This window comes from Lytechinus pictus, unplaced genomic scaffold (assembly GCF_037042905.1).
Source record: "Lytechinus pictus isolate F3 Inbred unplaced genomic scaffold, Lp3.0 scaffold_19, whole genome shotgun sequence".
In the NCBI taxonomy this organism is placed as follows: Eukaryota; Metazoa; Echinodermata; class Echinoidea; order Temnopleuroida; family Toxopneustidae; genus Lytechinus; species Lytechinus pictus.
This window is the reverse complement of record NW_026974140.1, coordinates 12,274,036-12,298,087: the sequence shown is the minus strand read 5'-3', so window position 1 is coordinate 12,298,087 and position 24,052 is coordinate 12,274,036. Positions and strand designations below refer to the sequence as shown.

Genomic DNA, 24,052 nt, shown 5'->3' with positions numbered 1-24,052 from the left:
CAATCATGAAAATTAATTATAAAAATAAAGAGAAGCGTGACAATGCTACTTGTATGTTGCTAGGTCAACAGCAGTTATATTTCCAATATACAAGTGTTTATTACCATCAAATTCATGTCATCAATCAATAGTAATAATGCTGAGAAAGAATTTTATATGTTTCTTGGTCTCTTTTGAGAAACAAAAGAATATAGAGTAGAATCTATGGTTATAACCTCCTTTTTCTGTACTTCATAATGATAAGAAATAATAAGTGAGAACATTCACTCACAGTGAAACACTGGAAGAAATAATTGTATACTACACAGTCTTTACTTTCAATAAAATTTATGCTAACTTATTTTTTCCATCTTATTGATCAGGGCATACAGAGCAAAGGCCCGCCAAAGTACTTATGTGTCGCCAATACAATAAGATCAATACCGGCTTCCATCTCACACACCTTTAGAACATGAATAATACAATGAAAGAGATGCATAACTACTGGAAGGAGACACTTCAGGCAACAAGTAATGGGAAGAGAAACATCATGTCGTCTAGTCGATAAACAAGAAGAAAGATGAGCAAATACAAGATGACTTATGAATGATTACAAAAATCAATCTATGATTATTTTCACCTTCACACCTCTAGGGAATCTGTCAATAAAGATTATGATGACAACTCTAAATGGTAATTACAGGGCTGATGGTTCCTCTCACAAGGACAGGGCCCTGTAACATGAATTATGTAAGTCTAAGATAATTCAGAAGGAGATCTAAAATCAATTGTAAGATTGTTTTTAACTCTTAATGCTAAAAGGATGGAAGATGTGTTATAACACATTCTACAGATGATCAATGAGAAATTACAAACTTATAAAATCAATGGAGGATGTGTTCCAACAGTTACATGTTTATAATTCAAATTGAAAAACAAACTTAACTTGCAGAAAGAGAGGGGGAAGAGGAGTGGATGGAGAGGCAGGGGGTAGGGCAGGCTAATAGCTAAACAAAAATAAACTGTATGTACATGGAGAGCTAAGATTTAAAGACAATATAAAAAGAAAATATATGAAATACTTAGTTTAATACAAGTAATCAATTCACACAATTCACAAGGAAAAAGAAAGGGATGCAAGGGGGAGGGGGGCAGGGGACAAGCAAAGCACATTTAAACAAAGAAATTGGGATAGATACAACATCTATAGAGACACTTACTTTGATTGTTTTATCCTGAGATATACTGTAGATTCTGTTTTCTGTTGGAGCTATGAAAAGAGAGAAGATTGGTGCATTGTGCCCTCTTAGCATTCCAGTTGGCTTGCTGAAATTAAAAAGAAGAAAGAGCTAAAATTTACTTTAATTTCAAATCATAAAATCAATTGTGCATGTACCTTAGATCAATTAACAAGTAATGACTAAAATGGAATTCATCACTTCAGTAAATAATCCAAAACAGATGCATTTCTGCATAAAATGCTCAGAAAGGTAAATGTAGTTACCAGATTCCAAACAGAAACCTGAAGGATTTACACACGACCAATATCAAAGTACAAATGAAGACTTCTAAAGAAAGACTCACATAATAAGGGAAGATTAATAAGAGGTTATTCGCTATATTGAAAGTAATGTACAAAAGAATTCTTGTGCATTCTGCTCAAACAAATCAGCCAGATTTTGAAGTAATCTGTTCATCGGAGTCTAGTGTTGAAATACCATCATCTTAGCTCTAGATAAATCTTTATTCTTACCATTTCACACTCACTGACTTTATTGAAATATTCCTCAATCCTCCTCTTTCTTGCTATCTCTATATCTTTCTCTTTCTCTCCCTTTTTAACCTTCCCTTAACCCTAATACTCCCAGGGTATTTCAAACTTCAAAGCTTGTTATTACCAGGGAGGTGCCATTATGCCCCCCCCCCCCCCGAGATATCAGCCACGATTCGCACAATTGCCTCAAAATTTTGCACAAGGGTCAAGAATTATGTACTCTATATAATCTAAAAAGTTGTATAGCTATATTTACGAAAGTCCTTTTACTTCTTTGAAATGAATTAATCTAAGGACAATCCGAATATGGAACCACCTGCCTGGCGAAGTTGTATACAAAGCAGGTCTACCAGCATTCAAAGAGGCTGCGCTTCCCATTATTAGAAATCTGCAGCCTCCAACCGGATCTCTTGTTCTTTAAGATGTATCCAGGTTTTTACTTGCACATCGCGCTCTCCTTTTATTGTAAAATAGAGATCTTCACTATGACACCAATCTTTCACGACATATTGCAAAGTTCATTCCAGTTTAGCTTTTTGGAGCTGCAAGAGGAATTATCGTATCAAGTATCTATGCTAATTTATGCGAGAAATAATATAAATTTATATAGCACATAATAGTAAAAAGACTCTCTATGCACTTAATTTTTTTTATTAAATTACTAAATTTTACATTAAACCTATTAATATTTACTAAATTATATATTAAACATATTATTATTAGGGTTAATTCAGTAATTCACCCTCTCTCTCACTCTTTCAGTCTGATTTTCATTCTTGCTGGAGCCTCTATTCAACCTTGGCCCATCTTTCATCTGCCCTATCAAATCTCATTTATTTTCTGAATGGAAAAAAAATTACATTACTTTAATACATTCATCATGATTCATGTCAAATCAAAGTAAAATAATACATTAATATTTTTTTGCATAATTGCCATTTTATGTATATCCTTCTTATTAAAAGAAAGTTGGAACTATTACAATGATTTGGGTATTGATCATTACCTTGTAGAACTTCAACGTTTATTATTCATCCTTACTTTTCAAATTTGGCAAGGCAGCCTTCACATTCTTAAATATTGATGCTCAGTAAGAATTCAATTGGCTATAAACGATGCTCCTTTTCATTCATTCTCCAATTGCACAATGCACAATGAATGATTTAAGAGGATTTAAGAGGATTAACGGCTAAGGAATGAATTATCCCCAAGGGACAAAAAACATTTCTTCTCAAAAGCTTCACAAATTGCCATAATGCCACTTAATAAAATACAATTTATAGGGAAAACATGTCAGTTACATAAATAATAACTTGATAATGTTTATAACATAATCATTCAAATTATAGGATCCATTGTCCATGGATTAAACTTTACCCATTGTCAACACTCTTTCTCTATATTGTGAAGAGGACAAATGATACCATGACAAAGAAAAGAACAAGAATAAATGAATAGTCTTATTCGATATTGATTGCCAATTTAGCCTACATACAAGATGGATTGGGATTTTTTAGTCTTGAAAAGTAACAATAGTTATCAGCTTTTGATTATAAGCTATGGCATTGCCTACGTAAAACCATGGAGTATTATGAAGAAAAAGTACCCCCAAAATGTATAAACAATGCCGCCTATGTGTTTTTGTTTAGTTCATTTCTCAAATGGTTTCTGAACAGAACAATATCATACCTGAGTAATGTAATTCCAACTAAAAATGAGAAACTGAAAGCAAAGTGTAACATAAAAATAAAGCTATTTCTTCTTTTTTTGGTTTTTAAGTTAAAATCATATATTTCAACTTCAAATTCTTGGCAAATGATTAAAGTCTACAAAACATATATGACAAAACAATTCAAGTGAAAATCTGTTAAAATGGGTGAGTACAAAAAAAATTGAAATTGAATAGTGGGGAACATAATGTAGACCTACAAATGTTTTTTATAATCAAAGTGCGATGTAGCCATTGTAACCATGAGCATGATTTTCAACTGAGATGGTAATACAAGATTTAAAATTTATTTCACTGCATTTTGGGTCTTCCCAATTTTCCAATGATTACCACAGAAAACAGAAAAACTTGACATGAGAGTCTTAGTGTTTTACTAATTATCACTATGAGATGTAACAAAATAAATCAATATAACGATTCCTTACCCCTCCTTTGCTTCAAATGGGAGAAAGATTCCATATAAATAAACAAATCATGAGCAATACACTATCAGCTACTCAACCAAAGATGTGCAGAAACCCATCTCCAAACTTCATTTAATCAAATATCAGTTTTTTCCACCTTCCACATGCCACAATATATCATCATATTGATCCGAGTCTAATCCATTTCCACACCTGCGATTGGTGGTCATTGTTTGACCAACAGAGCTGACCACCAAAGAATCATACATCTCAAATGAGAAACGTGAGGCAATACAATGGTAGGGATAACTGATTTCTTTGTCCGCGACTTTACTTCTATCCATCCCCCTGTTATAAATAACCCTAACTTCTTCCCTTTCCTCTATGAAGGTTCAATATTTTATAGAATTATGGATTTTGGATACAACTTTTTTATTTCTATTTCATATTAGTGTTCAACTTTATTATGAATATGTTTATTATCCTGATTTTTATCGATTTTCATATAGTCCTGTTACCATTAATTCATATACTTTGTCTACAAATTGTGTACTTTAATTCGTTCATAATTACTTAAATTTATTTACATTTACTTTATTTCTTTATATAACATATTGTTCATTTTCTTAAGCACAAATTTTGAGATATTACTTTGATTTTTATCTCATTTTGATTAGATTATTGATTTACATGTATTTATGTTTTTAATGTCAGGACCATGATGTAAAACAGTTTTTTAACTGATCTTGTCATCCTGATTAAATATATTTGAATAAATAAATAAACTTACAAGTAAGCATTCTTCAATACTAAAAGATCAATACCAAGATCAAACAAGAATAAATAAGGAGATCAACTCCTTTAGTGAAGAATAAATACACACACACACACATCCTCAAACACACACTCACACTTGATATTCAGTATCTAGTTTTTTAAAAAGCATATGGATCACAAGATTCAGGGTTCAAGGTCCTGTTTCATAAAGACTTATCATAATAACAATTAAAGAACAATTTCTACAAATAATACTTCTAGCCAATCAAGGATTTCAGTAGCTTTTTGTTATTGCAAACAAGTTTTATGAAATAGGCCCCAGGTCCTGGTTCAGAAAGGCACTCATCTACAATTGCCAATATCCACCCAGAAAAAATGGGTGCATGAAAAAGATAATTTACAGCTGTGGGTACATAAATTGTTAGCTTAGCAGAGTGAACATGTACCATCACTGTGGACAACATGTATGTAAATGTGAGAAAAAAAATGAAATCCTTTCACAATTTCACACATACATTAGAATTTCATCAAAAATGAAAGGGAAAAGGTTTGAATGAAAAAGTAAAATTAATGTTATATAACATTTGGTATGACCATGTGATGTTAAAAAACTGTCAAATGAACCAATTTTTTACGGATGAATATTTATCCCTGAAGATCAAAAAAGTTCATCGCAGAAATGTTAAAGATTTACAAACTTTGTTAATACTGATGTACAGAAATACAGATGATAAACACGACTGCTAATTGTCATGCAGTTGTTTATACACCTAACATAATAAGGCTTAATATCTGCTAATTCAAACAAATAATTTTTTTATGATGCTTCAGGATGATTGATATGCCAGAATAAAGTCTTTATTTGTTTTTATCTTTCTAATTTTCATAAAATTAGACTAGTAGACCCATTTTAAAGCAATAATAGATATTGAGCTTTATTAGATAAATGTGAGCAATACAAATCTTCCTCACTGAATGTAGACAAAATATTGTGAATTAGCACATGGACCAGATTTGAATTTAACCACATACCAATGCACAAGGATAAATCAAGATTCCAATTAAAATATAGCCTCCATTTTCATTAACCCGACCACAGACTGCAACTGTAACTAAGTATAACAAATCAACAATCAATAATAGATCAGGTCTAGTGGCTTTGGTTCCAATGTGTGCTTGGTAGATGTTTGCATTTCATTCCATGGATATACAAATTAAACTATCATAGAGAAACATGGTAATACAGTCTTCATTCATTCATTATAAATTATTCTTGGCGATATATTTATGAGAGACACAAACATGTGTCAGTCAGGGAAAAATACCTTCTGATATTAAAAAAAAGGTTCCAGTTGGAAATTAATTTTGAAATACCAACTGATTTACTCATTTTCTTAAAAAGAGTAATATTTGAAAAAAATAAATTGGTTTTATCAAAAGGAGATATGAAAGCAAGAGTGATAGTGATTACTCAAGACCACCCAAGCCAATCTTGAATGGGCTTGAATGAAGTGATAGATCTGGGTCCCACTGAAAAAAAAGTGCTATTACAGTAACTTTGCTATCCAATGGCAACTTCCATAATATATGGTTTGATCATCTGTGAGCATGGTTACCATGATAGTTACCATTGAATGGCAATCCCATCAACTATAGTAATCTGTCTGGATATTCCTCTGCAACTTTTTCCTATTACAAAAGGGTTAATAAATACTGAATACACTCTCTTCACACACTTCGTGTCTCCAAACTCACCATGTTCTAACTTATCCCATTCCTCTTTTTTTGTTAATTCCTTCTTATTTCACCTTTTAGATCACAATTGTATCACACTACAACTTTCATACAAAACTTTCTGACAAGAAAAAAATCCATCAAAATATCATTAGCATAATCTAAAATTCATGAAATCTTATAATAAAAAGAAGGATGGATGGATGGCTGGCTGGATGGATAAAAAAGTTATATTATATAGTGGCAAATGATTCAAAGCCAAGAAAACAATTTGTGCATTTCATAATACATGCACACAAACTGTGCCCTTATTTGATGTGACTCATTCGCTTCATTCCTTTAAGATTGGTCAACCTGAGTGTACTCAAACACCATGCATTAATCACAGTGTTTCTCTTTAAAAGTGATTACAAATCTCATTGAAACACTAGTTTTCCTGGGATCATACTGCTAGTTCTATTGATTAATCTTTATTCTTCGTTGCACTTGGGATCAATGTTTAATTACATTTAATTTTCCAATTCTTACTCATATTGTATGTCTAAGCCCCTATTCCAGTAGGCTGATTTTGCTACGATTTGGCAAACGTTCGAATTGGGTAAGACCGAGGAAAAATGAACCTTTTATCTGGAGTCAGCAAAAAATAAATTGCAGTAATAAAAATTGCCCAAGGAAACAGAAAACTAATTACGTCTGCGTGCTGCTGCATCAGGAAAGACCTGATTACGCTCTTCTGACTGCGCGCCCGCGCCGTTTCATTTACGCTTTTCCCGCTTCTCCCACCATTCAAAATGGACGTTTCCTGATTGGGAAGATGAAATTTTGAACATGATCAACATTTTTTACTGATCACCCCAATCTCAATAAATGCCTGTTATCCTTTTCTCACAACATTGTTATCACACTGCTACCGATTTCAACCAATTCCTATCCCACCCTCCGCCAAAATAATGATCGGGATGGATCGAGGTTTCAGATAGTGATAGTTGGAATGGCAACTTTAGAAAGAAATGGTTGACCCACAAATCTCTCATGATTATGAATATTGGTTGTGCATGTATCAAGAAATGTACAAATTCAGCTAATATGATGACTGTTTCACTCACCTTGGTACATATGGATTCCACAGTCTTAGGATACGGTCCATGCCACCTGTTGCTATCAGGTTCTTCTCTTTACAGAAGTCAAAGGTCTTCACCCCCTTATGGATCTTGAATATGGTCTCATCATTGTCCAATCGTTTCTTGGCATGACTGTAATGCATCTGGCTGAGTTTGGCACGTTTGTCGGCCGTTGTCGGGCGGGGCAAGTGTTCCTTACCATCTTTTAGTTTGGATTCGACATGGGTACTTCCAATAGTACAACCTTTGAGGGAGAGGGAAAAGGAAAAGTATTGCTATAAAAAAAGGTCTTAAATGATTTCTGATAAAAACTATAAAAGATCACTCACAGGGGAAGATATTCTAAAAATCTTGTTTTAGTAATCACAATAACAGGCTCACCAATTCCATTGAGACATCAAATTGGGAATGCTTTCTGAATTACTTGATTAGACATATCTTAATTCAGTGGGTTATCAAAGGAATTCAACCGTTTGTAGCCCTCAGCTCCGCAGTATTCTATTATTAAAAAAAAAAACAGTAAGTTTCATTTGTCCTGCACACCTTAGCATCTTCTAAGACTTTAATGCTATCCCTCTATTCATTAACAAGAATCGCTTCCATTATTCCTGCCTTCAACAAATCTTTTTCTCCAGTAGAGTACCTATTATATTTTCTCTACTTCTTTTTCAAGGAATCATTGTTCCTGCCCTCAAGTACAGTACTGTATGAATTATGGTACTCTTTAGTTTTTAGCAATTCTAAATATTCAATATTGATATCATCATTACTTATATTTTGTCAAATTGTTTGCTTATCTATTTCATTTTCTTTTAATGGAGAGTGGTAAATAATCTTGAATTGGATTGACTTGGAGAATCATGGTAAGAAAGAATGTCTAAAAAAAATTACATACCAATGACTAATGCAGTGTTCTCACTGTTAGAGCATGAGATGATAGATCTGATGTCATCATAGTACTTGATATCCCCTACCCAATCATCATGGACCTTCCAACGGACAAACTGGGTCAAAGGTGAATGTGCGACCTTCTCCAGGGTCACACTTGCAATGCCTTCAGTCTTGGGTAGCTTCTTCCATGTTCTGAAATGATAAAATGAAAAAAACAAGTTTTAGGAAAAGAACCATCAACTTGTCTTCCTAGGTGTAGTAAAAATATTAACATGTACCAAGGTTTATATAGCTACATATATGCCATTGACAAGCTGACGAGAGCTGGCCTAACCTGACAGGTACTCTAGCATTGAATTGAGAGCAAGACAGGGTATTTTAGCAGCTTACTAATAAGTCATATTTCGCATGCTACTTTCAATCCGCAGACCAAAGCGGTAAACATTTGCCATGTTGGCCTATTCCAGATATTTCCACTGACCCTAGGTGTAAATTCTGCAGTGGGCAATATTAACGAAATCCAGTTGGAACCAGTTTGCAAAGCAACGTAATATAGATAATGTGCATCATGGCTATATGCACCCTGTGATGATGCATTCATTCCCAGCTGATCATACCCAAGTGCAAGATTTGTACATGTTAAGTGTATGTCACAGTTACTTAGCCAGGATTATTTCATCAAATTTATGACTACCTTGAAATCAGAAAGTTACAAGCAAACTGGCATATAAATTGTTCCATATATTAGCTTGTGTCACGTTTGGAAAATGCAAGAAAAGTAATTCGTCATTATTAATTTAATTTTTTATATATATCCGTTTAAAACACCCTAAAATCAGGTGTGCAGTTTGAAGCATAAAAGTTTATGACAGAGAGAAATAAATAGAGATAGAAAGAATGATAGAGAGAAAGAGAGGAGGGGAGAATGTGCCATTGATGGTTGAGTGATCAATCCAGATGCCTGGTGTTCAATAGAGTGCTAGTTGTTTTGTGTGTAATGCTTCTTGCCTAGCAATGAAAAGGAAAGTTGTATGGCATTAACCAATGTTAATGAACCTTAAACATGTTATGCATGACTCTTTTGTATTAGCCTATGTGTGTAGATAGATAGCTGTTGCTGCTGTATTAGGAAAGTGGTGAGAAGACACACCCTATGAATCTGTCTTGGTGTGCAGAGGTGCGCATTACCAGTTCTAGCCAAGAGATAGCTGGATTATTTTCTGGTGATATTTATTTGAAAGCCAGAAGATGGCACTTTTCGTTGAAAGGTCTTCTTTACACTTATAATTTCCAAGTTTGTCCCGTACACTTCCATCGGTGAGTGATCATTGTGATATCGTTATTACTAAGAAATGTGACTTTGTTAGGTGATGTATCTCTAAAAGTTTAATTGGGCACTGTAAATGGTGGAAAGCCCGATAAAATAATAATGATACGATAAATCACAATTCTATCAAACAAATGAGATTTTCAACAGACAGATTATTTTCATCTAGTTGAGTGCTGTAAAAGAAATGACTTTTAATTATCATTTACTTCAAAGAGAACACATAGTATATATTTGTTTGTGCCTTCAATTGTTTTGTACTTTAGATGGCACATTACCCAGAGCTTGGGATTTTGAAAACATCGTTGTATCCTCCTTCCAAGTGTCAATGAAGATTGGTCAAGCAACTGGGCATTCGAACCAACGTGCATGGCATCGTAGAGTGGATACTAAGTGAACATTAATCACATCATGGTGAGCTGTATCAATTCAAATTAAACTGATGAACAATGACTCTAATGAGAAGTGAACTACTTCACACTTTTGAGAGTGATCACGAAACCATTGATAAATTCTGTCAACAAGTGAATTGCCCAAACGTTATTGTATTGGCCAAGATGTATTACAGAGCCAGTGAAAGCGTTACAGTTTGAGTTTAGTCTGATTGTACAGAATAGTTTGAGAGTTTATTGACTCTCCGCATGGAACCTGTGGGTATTTCTGATCCACATCCATAGTTGTATTAGAGGATTGAGAGTTGGGAGAGAATGGTCATTGGAAGTGAGATATGTGGACAGTACAGGTCCACTATACTCATATTTTATGACAGATCATTGTATTCAGAAGAGAATTATTACTTATAAATTGGAGTGTAGTCATGGTAGTGAGGAATTACAAGTAGTAACTCCTCATGTGTTCAACTTAATCTGAGGGGCTTGTTTAAACCCTGAATTCCATACTGATACTGGTATCGTTGATTTATGAGAATTTTGTAAATGTGCGCACATAATATCTGACAAGTAGTTATGTATACGAAAGGACCGTATCACCGATGTGTAAGTGGTGAATTTGGATACTTGGAATTTACTTATGATTAAATGATTGATTTGTGGAGATCGTAAATGGCATGTGTTTGTTATCCTTATTCTGTATTATGCGTACCATGTGACAGCTTGAATTACACAATATACAGCTGTAGGTAAAAATGGTAATATTGACTGGTTTGTGAATTTTTGGCACAGACCCATTTTGCACTTGTCACAACTCGGGGCTATATGAGACTACTTTGGGAAATATATATGGTATCTCCCTCAAAGCAAGTAGATATGATATAGATATTCACCTTAGTGTCTCTCCTACTCCATTGATTATAATAATATTAATACATCCTTCACTGTCTCCATACATCAGATAGCATTCATCAAATCCTGTAGCACTGTTTGAATAAAATAAAAAAACATGGATACAAATATTATACTTCCCAGCAGAATATTATTTCAAATACTTTGACATTCACTATAAAGAAACAAAGAGGTCTATCACACTGTAATTAGGTATCTCCAGGTCCCGGGGGGGGGGGGGGGGGGGGGGGGGGGGGGGCCACTTCCATTCACGAGTGGATACCATGCGCGACCATGGGGTCTCGAAAAGCACCCTAAACACGTAATTTCCATATTCTGAAAATGCACCCCTTAACAAGTATTGGCGTGTGAAACCCTACCCTTAACAAGCATTGGAAACAAAACGATACTCTTGGCAAATATTCCTTGAAATGAACCCCTAAACAAGTACAGGAATGTTTTATTGTTTCGGGTCCTTCGGTCATCGGCTTTACCTTATTTGGTTTAGTACGACCCCACCTTCTACACCTCGCGCAAATCGGACTCTAAACACGAAGTGTTGGGGCAAAATGGACATCCTTTATAAAACATTTTAATTTTGTTTTATCATTCCCGCAAATTCGACCCTAAACACGTAATTTTCCTAGCGAAATAGACACCCTTTTTTCATTATTTTTGTGTTTTTGACACCCTTATCACGTTACGTACGTAACGTGCCCTATCGTGAAAAGGACATCCTTTTTACGTGTTTTTTTGGTCGCGCATGGTATCCACTCGTCAATGTAAGTGGCCCCCCCCCCCCGGGCTCCAGGTATATGTAATGCAAGTGATAAACCATTTCTATGAGCTCATTACCAAATATGAAAAAAAGAAGAAGAGGGGTCCAAGAAAATCTAAAATGGAGGGGGGGTTTGTACAAAGGCTGATATTAAAAAGCAAATTGAATAGGTTTTTTCCATACATGATGTCAGACAAATTATGATTTACAAGTATAAGAAGAACAGTTCACGAATACAAGTTTACACAATCAAAACCTCTAATAAGGACTGTGAGAAAAAAAAGCTTACCAGTATGTTAGCTTCAGAGGTGTAGTCTCTAGTCCAGTCACCTGACAATATGGCTCAAATGTAGAAAGTTCATAAAACTGGATTTCTCGGTCACTATGTAATAAATGAGAAAAGATAACACTTAAATTAGACTATTGTTATGGTAAGACTAACTCAACTCTAAATCATTTTTTTTTCAGTATCCATACAAATGAAAGTTTAGCCATATTTACACAAAGTTATATTGAACAGTTTGCCATTACATGGATGCTTCTTCTTCCCTAAAGAAGTTAATGATTCTTCATAAAATTTTAACAATTGTTTCATTAATTTCATACAACCTTGGGCATTCATTAATCCACTGAGCACTTGCTCCAATATTAATACATTTTTTTTTTCTTGTGTTGATTTTATTCTTATTAAACAAAAGGTACTTAACAATTGGTAGATTGCAGTTCATTCAATATTTTTGTTATTCATGAAATTAATAGAATCCTTCTTTTCTTTTTATTTCTAAAAAAAAAGGATGCAGAAAAGAGGGTATATCTTTAAAAAAAAAAGGAAATGGATGAGCTAAAATTTAAGCAACAGGGCAATTCCATAAAATATGTACGTCCAACCCTCTATATGTGGGACCTTTATGAAGTTTTCTGTCTCTGATTTCTGGTTCTTTTGACAGATTGTAATGTTCTCTAAAGACCATGACTTGGTCAGTTTATTTAGTGAAGTAAAGCTTGATAAAAAAGGGGGTTTGATGTACAAAAAGGTTGATCATTTTATGGAATTGCCCAACATTTGATGGAAATATGCTCCCATTTCATTCAAGTAACGGAAAACCATAAGCAATCTTGCATTTATGGAAGAGTTTCATACCTAAAACGGCCATTGCAACTTTTAATGAGAATTGCATTATTGAACATTATTCAGCTTGGTACCTGTCTCTGAACAATAGTTTAAACCCTAATCTCGAAAGTAATCATAACAAAATTTACCTTTTAATATCACTTTACTGCAGACGCCTTTACAAGGTTTGACCCAAAAAAGCACTTTCTTATTTATACAAAAGTGTACTTAGCCCCTTTTGGAAATTAGAATCGAACTCTTCATACAAAAAAGTTGTGACTCAAATGAGTAAACCACACTCACCCTGTTCCTACTATGATCTTGTTAAATTGTGTCATCATCACAAAGTCTGTAACCCACTTAGGTTTTTGTCTCGTCGTGTTCTGTTCAACCTGGAAAAAAAAGAAAGGCTTGGACAACACTCAAGGCTGCATTGAATAACTCCTTCATTGGCTCCAAAATTTGTTAGCATGTTTTAAAAAATAAACAATTTTTTAAAAGCTATATGACTGAGAAAAAAGGTGCTTTTTTTACCATACATATATTATTGTAATAGCTAGAGGGTATTCATTTGTCTCGCAATCTACTATGGTGTCTTTGGACTAGCGTGTCAAGAAATTAGCATTCCTTGACACGCTAGTCCAAAGACACGAGGGCGGGAAACTCTCCACCTCTGTCTACCGCAAGCCCACTCATACAGACCAATACATACCATATGATTCTCATCACGACAAATCGGTCAAGAAGGGTCTTGTTAAATGCCTGTTCGACAGAGCAGCACGTATCATAACTCACCCACCTGAACTCCCGAAAGAAAGAGCACACATACGTGGCGCCTTGTACAGCAACGGCTACCCACGCCGTTTTATCAAGAACACTTTCAAGAAAAAACAACCACCAAGGGATCAGAAGGTTTTCAAGACTTGCACAGTCTTGCCATACATAGATGGCCTCTCACAACAACTTAAACGCCGATTAGAAGGTCACGGTATCCGAACGGTTTTCCGCTCGGACACCACCTTACACAAACAGCTTGTACACCCCAAAGACCCTATCCCTAATCACAGACGTGATGGCGTAGTATACAACATTCCTTGCCAGGGATGTGACGGGTCTTACATCGGAGAAACAGCCCGACCGATAGTTGAACGCATTTCTGAACACAAGCGCGATGTTCGGTTACAGCGAACCGACACATCCGCGGTGGCAGAACATGCTTGGGAGAAACAACACCACCCAGATTGGGAGGGTGTACATTGCATTGCCAAAGAGAGACATTGGTATACACGCAGGATTAAGGAGGCTATTAGTATACGTCTTTGTCCTAACAACTTCAACAGAGACAGCGGGATCGACATCCCCGACTTCTGGATGCGAACCATCAGACAGCACAATACCCCCTTACCTGGCAGTGCACGCCGACCCGATCGTTCCCGGCCCCGAACGAGGGACCGCTCAGCTAGTCAGCCCCCGCCCACGGGAAACTAGCGAGCCCGCCAATTTTGTCTAATTTGCATAACGCCGACCCACGGCGTATTTGCATATACCCCCGGCTTATTTGCATATACGGATTACCGGCCGCACCGCATACCGACGCAACGGATCAATGCCCACCTATTGTTCTCGCGTTCGTGCGTACGGTCCTGGAGATTAGTATAAATAGAGTACGTTATCAGATAATTTTCGTCACTTGATAAAGAGTTGCAGTGGCACTCGAAAGCTCGTGAACTTGTAAGCTAGTGAACACTTTTTGCGAGAGTGATCACGAATTTCCTAGAAAGCCAGTGAACACTTTTTGCGAGAGTGATCACGAATTTCCTTGTTGACCATAGTAGATTGCGAGACAAATGAATACCCTCTAGCTATTATTTCAATCCGCAATAATGAACCTATTTAGTATATTATTGTATTTTCATAACAATTTATACTACAATGACATTCTGCTTTTATATAGAACTATGTTTCACTAAGCAATTTAAGCAATCATTCTAGTTACCGGTACTGAAGTATGGCTTGCCTGTATACTGGGAGAATTCCAGCAATAAGCGGCCAAATCAATCAAGCTAACAACATTGTTATTTGCATCCTTACAGGTACCACATTATTGAACACTTTAGAGAGTGGTAAATAGATTAACATCTTGCTATGGAGCTGCACTGGGATTTGAACCTTATACCTTGTGGCTTCTGCCTCTGGTCCACAACACTTCAATACAGTCAGAGATCCAATACTTACCATGACAGATTTCCATCTCTTCAAATCCATATTGCCACTCCAAAAAGCTATTGTGCCATCCTTTGAAGAAAAAAAAATGAAAAGAAAGTCAATGAATTATATTAGTAAAATAGTACTCTTGATTTCATTCTGTTCATGCCATTTTCAAGCTTCTACATACCCTGAATCATCCCAGTCTGAGTTGTTGGGATTTTATTTAATGTTTATAAAATATAATATCAATGATATTATACATTCAATTTTTTCCTGGTTTCCCTTTCTATTTCTTGTCCTCCCACTCCTCCTCCTCTGTCATTTTTCTTTCCATATAATACCTTCTCCCCTTGCTTTGCCTTACTTCTTCTTTTCAAATCTTCTTTCCTTTTCATTCATCCTTAATTCTGATGTAACTAATGTATTTCTACTACTACCGCCCCTGTTACTCTTGCTATTTCCAATACTACTACTACATGTACTACTACTACTACTGATACTGCTACTGCTTCTGCTACTGCTACTACCACCACCACCACCACCACTACTACTACTACTACAACACCTTCTATACGGCTACTTTTGCTTTACCTGACTTGTGGTAACACAGGTGCCATCACTCATGTTAGTGACTCTTAGAACAGGTTCTCTGTGTGGTGAGGACAGGATGACTGCTGGGGTGTGGAGGTCTACTTCTTTCTTGCGTAGATAAGCATCCTCCTTCTCTTCATACTCAAGCTGCATGTAGGTACAGAACTCATCCTGCAATCAAGTGAACAGATATCTTAAAGTCAAGACCTGATAATTTCATAAGATAGTTTTAAGATGGTATCAATTATATTTACTCCCATTCTCCTATAAAAAACAACAACACTGGTTCAGGTAGTTGACCATGATTTACATTAAACAGAAATATAATTCCACTATGATCAGACTTTCAAAAGATGGTATCAACTGATATAAAGTGGCGTGCAAGTTTTATTCTAAAATTCAATAGAATTGCTTTGAAAGAAAAATACAATACACATAAATTATAAAGCATGCAAAGCAATAACAAACTTACAAACAGATGGTAGTACTAGAATTCAATCAGTTACAATCTCAGTTCAAATCAAGCAAAGGGAAATGATGCGCTAATGATGACTTACACTTCAACTACCTACCATTGATTATTAAACAACAAATCAATACACATGCCCTAGCTACCCATTGTCAGCCAAGATGAAGTCGATTCTATTCTACCAAGCAGAGCTTGAATGTCTCATAACGACTTCAGGGCCCTCTATCATAAAGCTTAGATATTGATTGCAAGGCTGGTTTTTACAATTGATTGCATTCATTATTGTGTATGATCAATCATAAATATCAGCCTAACAATCAATTGCTAAGCATTGTGATATAGGGCCCTGCAATGAGGCATATGCGCCAGCATAGTGCAAGGTCTCCTTTCTATCAACAATCAATTATCTTTTGTCTCGTGAATGACATGAACGGTTGTGTTGATGATATTGCTAAATACAAAAGGATGCTCCCATTTTGATTTTGTGGTACCTGCAGCAATTAAGGTCAGAAACCCACAAGGAAAAGTGGGGCCGGCTGCGCGACAATTCTTAGGGTCATTAGAGGCAGTGCTATTATCGCAAAGGGGCGCTCTTCTGTCTTTTGTGAATACCACATTCATGATATCTGTCTTCTGCCAGCATGTTAGAACATTCAATCAGTATCTTTAATTAAATATTAAATCATTATAGTTTCGTCATTTAAACCATTCTTCACTTTTTGAAAAGAAATAAATCTTTGTTCTATATGATTACTCAGGAATCTCACTTAAGATTGAGATTAAGATTTTAAATACAGATATGAAGATATTCCATTTTTGTAGATATATCACTACCAAAGATTTATAGAAACGTACATTGTTTGTATGCACAGTACACAACTCTATACATTTTATCATTGATATGAATTATGAACAAGTGGAACGCCTCTGGCAGTCTCGTCTGCATTATGTAATTCGATATAGCAGCAGTGCTGACTTTGAAAACAGCTATTAAATAATTATTCACAAAAGAAAACACTCATATGATAATAAAATACTATGTCCATTGACCCAACATGACCTTTATTGACCATGATCACGTGACCTAAGACAGGTGCAAAACAATCATTCATACTTGATTACCCTTATGTCTATGTTTCATGAATTAGATCCATAAACTTTCAAAGTTATGATGCCAATTCAACAAACACCCCAACATGGCCAAAGTTCATTGATCCTAAATGACCTTTGATTTTGGTTATGTGACCAGAAACAAGCACAAGATATTCAGCCATGGCGTAATTTCCTTCAGCAAGAAACTGATCCATAGTGTGCTGCACTCAACCCAGGTGAGGTAAATGGGTACCGGTAGGAAGTGATTCCATAACCCTATAGCACCTACAGATTCCTATGCATAATGGCAATTACTCACTGGAGGAAACAATAAAACTGGTAATAAGTAGGCATTGTTTCAAACAAATTGAAATAGTTTTTTATACATTTACTTTTGTTCATTACAAGTTATATTTATTTTGTAGCATAGGACCTGTTGAATAGAATGGTACATGGCAAAGTTCAATCAGATGTACGAATATTGACCTTTGACAATCGTTTGCAGAGCGAGAAGAAAAAAAAACAAAAGTTCGGGTTTCAGCCGCCCCAGTCCCACGCCTTAAAAAAAATGTAAAGTATCACTGACAGAATACTAAAGTTTTCGCCAAATCTTGGATCAAATATGTCAAAAATTAATTCCAACTCACATCTAGATGTCACTCTGTGTGATATCCAACGTTTTGATGAACATATAGCAACGCCCGAGCTTCTTCAGCGAAGTAAGTGGTTTTCCGAGACATGGACGCAGCCATCTTTGCTGAGATTGACTGCGCAACAGTCTGGAACTTGCTACACACCGATGCATGTCAATCGTTTTTTCTCTATTATACTCAATAGGAGCATACACTTTTCTATGCAGATCTATATAGCAGCCAACCTATACGGTATGCACACGCAATATTACCACGGTAAATCATAGACAAGAGATACTATAGCGCAAAGAAAACGTACGGGCGGTTAAGGGCGGTTCAGTGTGTAATAGGAAGGGCGGTCTCGGGCGGTTTAGGTGCTATAGGGTTAAAAAGCTGTGTGCGCTATGAACGCCTAGCTTAGCCGGGTAATATAGGAGCGCCTTGAGCACCTAACAAGGTGGATATGTGCGCAATATAAATACCCTATATTATTATTATTATTATTATTATTATTCAGGGATACAGGGTTTCTCTTATGTCCCAAGTTTCATGAACTAGATCTATAAACTTGAAAGTTATGATGACGATTCCACAAATACCCCCAACATCATCAAAGTTTGTTGACCCTAAGTTACCTTTGACCTTGGTCATGTGACCTGAAACTCGCACAGGATCTTCTGGGATACGTAATTGCTCTTATGTCTAAGTTTCAAGAACTAGATCCATAAAATGTCAAAGTTATGATGACAATTCCACAAAAATGCTCAACATGGTCAAAGTTCTTTGACCCTAAGTGACATTTGACCTTGGTCATGTGACCTGAAACTCGCACAGGATGTTCTGGGATACTTTATTGATCTTATGTCTCAGTTTCATGCACTAGATCCATAAAATGTCAAAGTTATGATGACAATTCCAAAAATGCTCAACATGGTCAAAGTTCTTTGACCCTAAGTGACATTTGACCTTGGTCATGTGACCTGAAACTCGCACAGGATGTTCTGGGATACTTTATTGATCTTATGTCTAAGTTTCATGCACTAGATCCATAAAATGTCAAAGTTATGATGACAATTCCACAAATACCCCCAACATGGTCTAAGTTCATTGACCCTAAATGACCTTTGACCTTGGTCATGTGACCTGAAACTCAGGCAGGATGTTCAGTAATACTTGATCACCCTTATGTCCAAGTTCCATGAACTAGGTTCATATACTTTAGAAGTTATGACGACATTTCAAAAACTTAACCTTGGATAAGATTTCGATATTGATTCCCCCAATATGGTCTAAGTTCATTGACCCTAAATGACCTTCGACCTTGATCATGTGACCCTAAACTCAGGCAGGATGTTCAGTAATACTTGATCACCCTTATGTCCAAGTTTCATGAACTAGGTTCATATACTTTTTAAGTTATGATGACATTTCAAAAACTTAACCTTGGTTAAGATTTCAATGTTGACGACACCGCCGTCGCCGGAAAAGCGGCGCCTATAGTCTCGCTCTGCTATGCAGGCGAGACAAAAATGAAAGGCACATTCCTTTATTTTTGTAGATTAATTTAGAAGCTGATGCAAACATTTCAATATTCTGTCACCTGAATGTATTGATTTTCTTAAAGGAAAGCAGGTGCAAAGAAAAGAGATACTTCCAGTGGGGAAAATATGATAAAGTAAGACATTTTGTACCACATAATCAAATTATAATAAACAAAAGTTGTTCTTGACAATATAAATGCTTGCAAAGCCTTGCAAGACATATCAACGGCTGATGTACACAAAGGGGATCCAAAGTGTTGTATTTTATATGTATCCCTTTTACCTATTAGTAATGAATAAACTTTATTTCACAGGTATAAGAATACATTGTTTCTAGAGTCCCAAGGAAAAAAAATTGGATCATTTGGTAAACTGGCCTATTGGCATAGATATTCCACTTAAAAACTAAAGAAGTGTCTTTTAACATAAATTTTAGTTATTTTGCGCTTGCCTTTTCTGTAAGATTTCTACATTATCATTGTCTTTTCGACCAACTTACCCAATCAATGGTTCCTTCTGAATTGAAATCTATTTTCATAAACAGATTTGTAATTTCCTCATCATTCTGTTAGGGGAGAACAGACACATAAGAAAAAAAAAGGTTAGTAATCTATGAGAAATTGTAGTTATTCATTCACTTGTCCGGTTGTCCTATCTTGTAGCCAAGATTAAAGGGTAAGTTCAACCTGATGTAAAACTGATTTGAATAGGAACATGTATGTTATACAAAACATCATCTTCCTCAATAAGCACAATTTTCACAAAAGAAAAATAACAAAGAAAAAAAAATCATAAAAAAACTGGCAAATTGTGTGGTCAGGATGACCCTTATTCTCCATGCATGCACATAAATATATAAAGGAGTCCCAACTAAATGCACAAAGTAAAAAAAAAATGAGTTAAAATATACAGACCAACCAATGCTATTTACAGTAGGCCTATTCTGGCAAAATCTTATTTTTTGCTGTATCAGAGTTACCATCTAGCTTAAAGAGAAATACCTCATATTTATCTCAACACATAAGACCTTTCATCTTTCAACAGATGATAAATCTACCATAATTTCTTATTCATAAAGTCAGGAACTCATCATGTCCGGATTAAAATAGCACGTTTTGCTAACGCCAATATATACATGCAACAAGATAGCAACATATAGCCATTAATTTTTCATTCTTTGCCAAAAACACCTGCACAAAGTAATATCCCTTTCCATCAGGTGTTAGCTTCTTGATATCAAAGTGACATGTTAAAGCCAACATATAACCTGGTAAGAGCCAGAAGGGTAATAAATCATATAATGTACTACACAATGAATGCCCTTATAGCACTGATCACATGAAAAAAGAGACTAGACAGATGCACTAAGAGGGATGCAATCCGAGGTCGTATCCCAGGTAACATGATGGATGATGGAAAGAGGAGTAATATTATGCCTATTTCTTGGTAGCCTTTGTATAATTTAGTGCTAGCATGTTGATGTTCATTAATCAAATGAGAGAGAAAAAAATATATTGCATACATTGAAACATTCTTTTTTACCACAGTTTTTTTTTATATATCATATATCAAAATATAACATAACAATTATTAATACAATCATGCCAAAGAAATTAAGGAAAAAAGGTATATAAAAGTATACAATAGCCTTTGGCATCAGGTACATGTACTGTACTTGTCTGTTGAAAGATTTTTTTTTATATTTTAAATTAGAGATAATCTCAAGTACATTTACTTTTTCACGAATCCAATATTTTTTCCTTCCAGGTTGTGTTTATTCCCACAAAAAGATAGAGATCTTTTTACAGATATGATGGTGACAAAAAGATTTCAATCAGTCTTATAACAAAATTCAAATGCAAAAAAAAAAAGGATGAAAGAAAGAAACTATTCAGAAGCTATATTTCATCTTAGTAATTTCAAACCCATTTCCGTAGACAATACATTGACCTGAAAAAAATCAATAAATTGACAATATGAAACCAAATCTGCAAACTTGCAAGGTTAAATATTATCAATCTCAAAAGTATAATTACCATAAAACTAATAAATCAAAATGCACAATTGAGCACAATTTTTTATTCTTTTCTCATCAACTGAAAGTGCAAATTTAATTTGCTCAAACTTTGTAAAATGTTAACAGATCTGTATTGTGATTTGAAGAATATCTCGGTTTTGATTACAGATTGAATAAGATTTTTGTATATATATATATATATATTTTCACTTTTTCACAATCACAAACAAATCCCATCTCTGTTCTTTTCCTCCTCCTTTCTTTTCTAGAACAGTTTGAATGAGTTTCCAAACCAAATATATCTATCTATTTAAAAATATTCCATTAAAAAATTATTCAAACTCTGTTTTTAAGATAATAAAACATGGGGAACAATAAGAAAATTATGAATTTTTAGAAAGTATAGAATATTGTATTTATAAAAAAGGCTCTCAACCACATGTACAATTTCATATTGCATTAAAAGGGGAAGTTCACCTCAATAAGTTGGTCTCGATAAAAGAAAAAAAAAAAAAAAAAAAAAACTATTGGTGAAGGTTTGATGAAAATCAATCAAAGAAAAAGAGAGTCGTTCATATAAAAAAATGAAAACTTAATTACCCCGGGTGGGGGGGGGGGCAGTCAAATGTATTGCTGTACACACGCGTGGCCAAATTATTTCCAAACACCCCCTAAACAAGTTTTTCTGTGTGCAAAATAATCCCCTAAACAAATTTTTCACGGGCTTTATTCACACATTTTGGCCCCTAAACAAGTTGTCGCCAGAATATGAACCCGGGGAAAAAGCTTGGGGAAAAAACATACCCTAAACACATTTGGCTAGTCTTAATAAAAGAAAGCTTTAGAAAAAAAATACCCTAAATATGTTTGACCCTGCGATTGACCACTGACCAGTCTTTCAAAACTACCCCTTTTTTTTTTAAATCAGTGTTTTTTATACCCTTAACGAGTGCATGCGCGGCCTGCGTCCAAAACTGAAGAAAAAAAACACCCCTTTAAACGCGTTTTTTTGGTCACGCGTGTGTACAGCAATATATTTTACTGCCCCCCCCCCCCCCCCCCCCCCCCCGATAACTCCCATATTCTTTGATGGATTTTCATCAAACTTTCAATACCTCACTCAATACTACTTTTTCTGCTGTTATTCAACTCTACTTATCGTCAGGATACACTTCACCTCTACATTTTAGAAGTCAATGAACAGCATGACAATGTCTTATGTCAGGTCTGATAGAGCTACAAGGCAGTGAAAGATTAGAGTTGGTACACAAGTTCTTTTCCAACACACACAAGGTAAAATAAATATCATGGGAAACAGAGAATGTTCTCTCTTTTACTGAAAAGCCAATATCAGAAGAGCGGTGATTTTTCTGTTTTAACTACTTCTAGTAAAATCCTTCATAAAAATGTTGTGTGATCAAAACAATAGTTGTGCTTGCTGAAATCCTTTTTTAATGTAAAATACTGCAACCTGCTTACAGCTTTCTGACTCTAATGTGTGATTCTAGCAGAGCGCAAAACATCAAATAGTTTGTGACCATGCAAAAGTCTTATCTCTGCTGTTTCATCAGAATGACCAACCATTTCTAGTAGTAGTATTGGTGGGTTGTCTGACATTCAAAAGTAAATTATGATGGTACTTTATTTTCTCCAAATACTCAGTCACATATTCTGTAAATGTACTGGATGCTTGCTTTTGGATTATAGAGAAAAGGGTCATATTTACAAACTCCACCCAATTCTTCATTGCAAATAAGTTTTATTGAAGGTCAAGTCCACTCAAGCTAAATATATCAATTGGAATGAAAAGAGGAAAAAATCAAAGAGGTATAATGTTGAAAATTTCATAAAAATTGAATGTTAAACACATATGAGATTTTAAATTTTGCTTATTTTTCACAAAACAGAAAATGCACAACACAGTGATATGCAAATAAGAGAATTATGATGTCACTCACTCACTATATTTCTTTTATTTTATTGTATGAATGATATAATATTTGAATTTTTGCAGATTTGACAATAAGGAAACCCTTCATCAAATCACAATTCACCACAGGCAATTCCACATTTAAGAAAGAAATCCAACTTTGTTTCACATTATGAGAAAGTCAAAATTTCAAATAAACTATGAAATACAAAAAAATAGCGAGTGAGTGACATCATCGGTTCTTTCATTTGTATACTGACCAGGATATGCACATAATGTGTTTTGTGAAATCAAGCAAAAATTTCTTAACTTCTTTATTTTACATCTGATTGTCATTAAATTTTCAGCATTAAGCTTGTTTTTCTTTATCATTTCTTCAAATAGGACTTGCCATTTAAACAACTAAACAAAAATAAAATACATCTTGATTTTTTTCACCAATTAGAAACAGGCACTTTTGGGATTAGATAAGATTTTTTCCTTAGTTCCATTTGAACTCCAACTCTTTTTTGATGAATTGCTGCTGGCTAAAAGATTTTATATATAGCTACCTTGGTTCTAAGACTAAGAGAACCTCTTAAGACGGTCTTAAATTCATCCAGGGACAACGTTCCATTTTGGTCCACATCAGCTTCCTGCATTTCAATGAAATTATCACAACATTAAT

General features: G+C 34.9%; 1 protein-coding gene across 3 annotated transcripts in view; it reads right to left on the bottom strand.

The window, feature by feature from the left end:
• LOC129260656 (WD repeat-containing protein on Y chromosome-like) overlaps positions 1-24,052 on the bottom strand; it is a 47,400-nt gene that overhangs the window by 17,777 nt on the left and 5,571 nt on the right. For 2 of the 3 annotated variants that reach the window (XM_064114465.1, XM_064114466.1), the window contains exons 3-12: positions 23,937-24,020; positions 19,938-20,003; positions 15,705-15,875; positions 15,141-15,200; positions 13,209-13,297; positions 12,084-12,176; positions 11,019-11,111; positions 8,414-8,601; positions 7,504-7,762; positions 1,200-1,305 (exon numbers count right to left, since the gene is read on the bottom strand). In XM_064114465.1, coding sequence (XP_063970535.1) covers positions 1,200-1,305; positions 7,504-7,762; positions 8,414-8,601; positions 11,019-11,111; positions 12,084-12,176; positions 13,209-13,297; positions 15,141-15,200; positions 15,705-15,875; positions 19,938-20,003; positions 23,937-24,020 — 1,209 coding nt within the window. Of the gene's footprint in view, positions 1-1,199; positions 1,306-7,503; positions 7,763-8,413; positions 8,602-11,018; positions 11,112-12,083; positions 12,177-13,208; positions 13,298-15,140; positions 15,201-15,704; positions 15,876-16,176; positions 16,288-19,937; positions 20,004-23,936; positions 24,021-24,052 lie in introns of those variants that run through there. The other variant, XM_064114467.1, reaches the window with a different exon arrangement.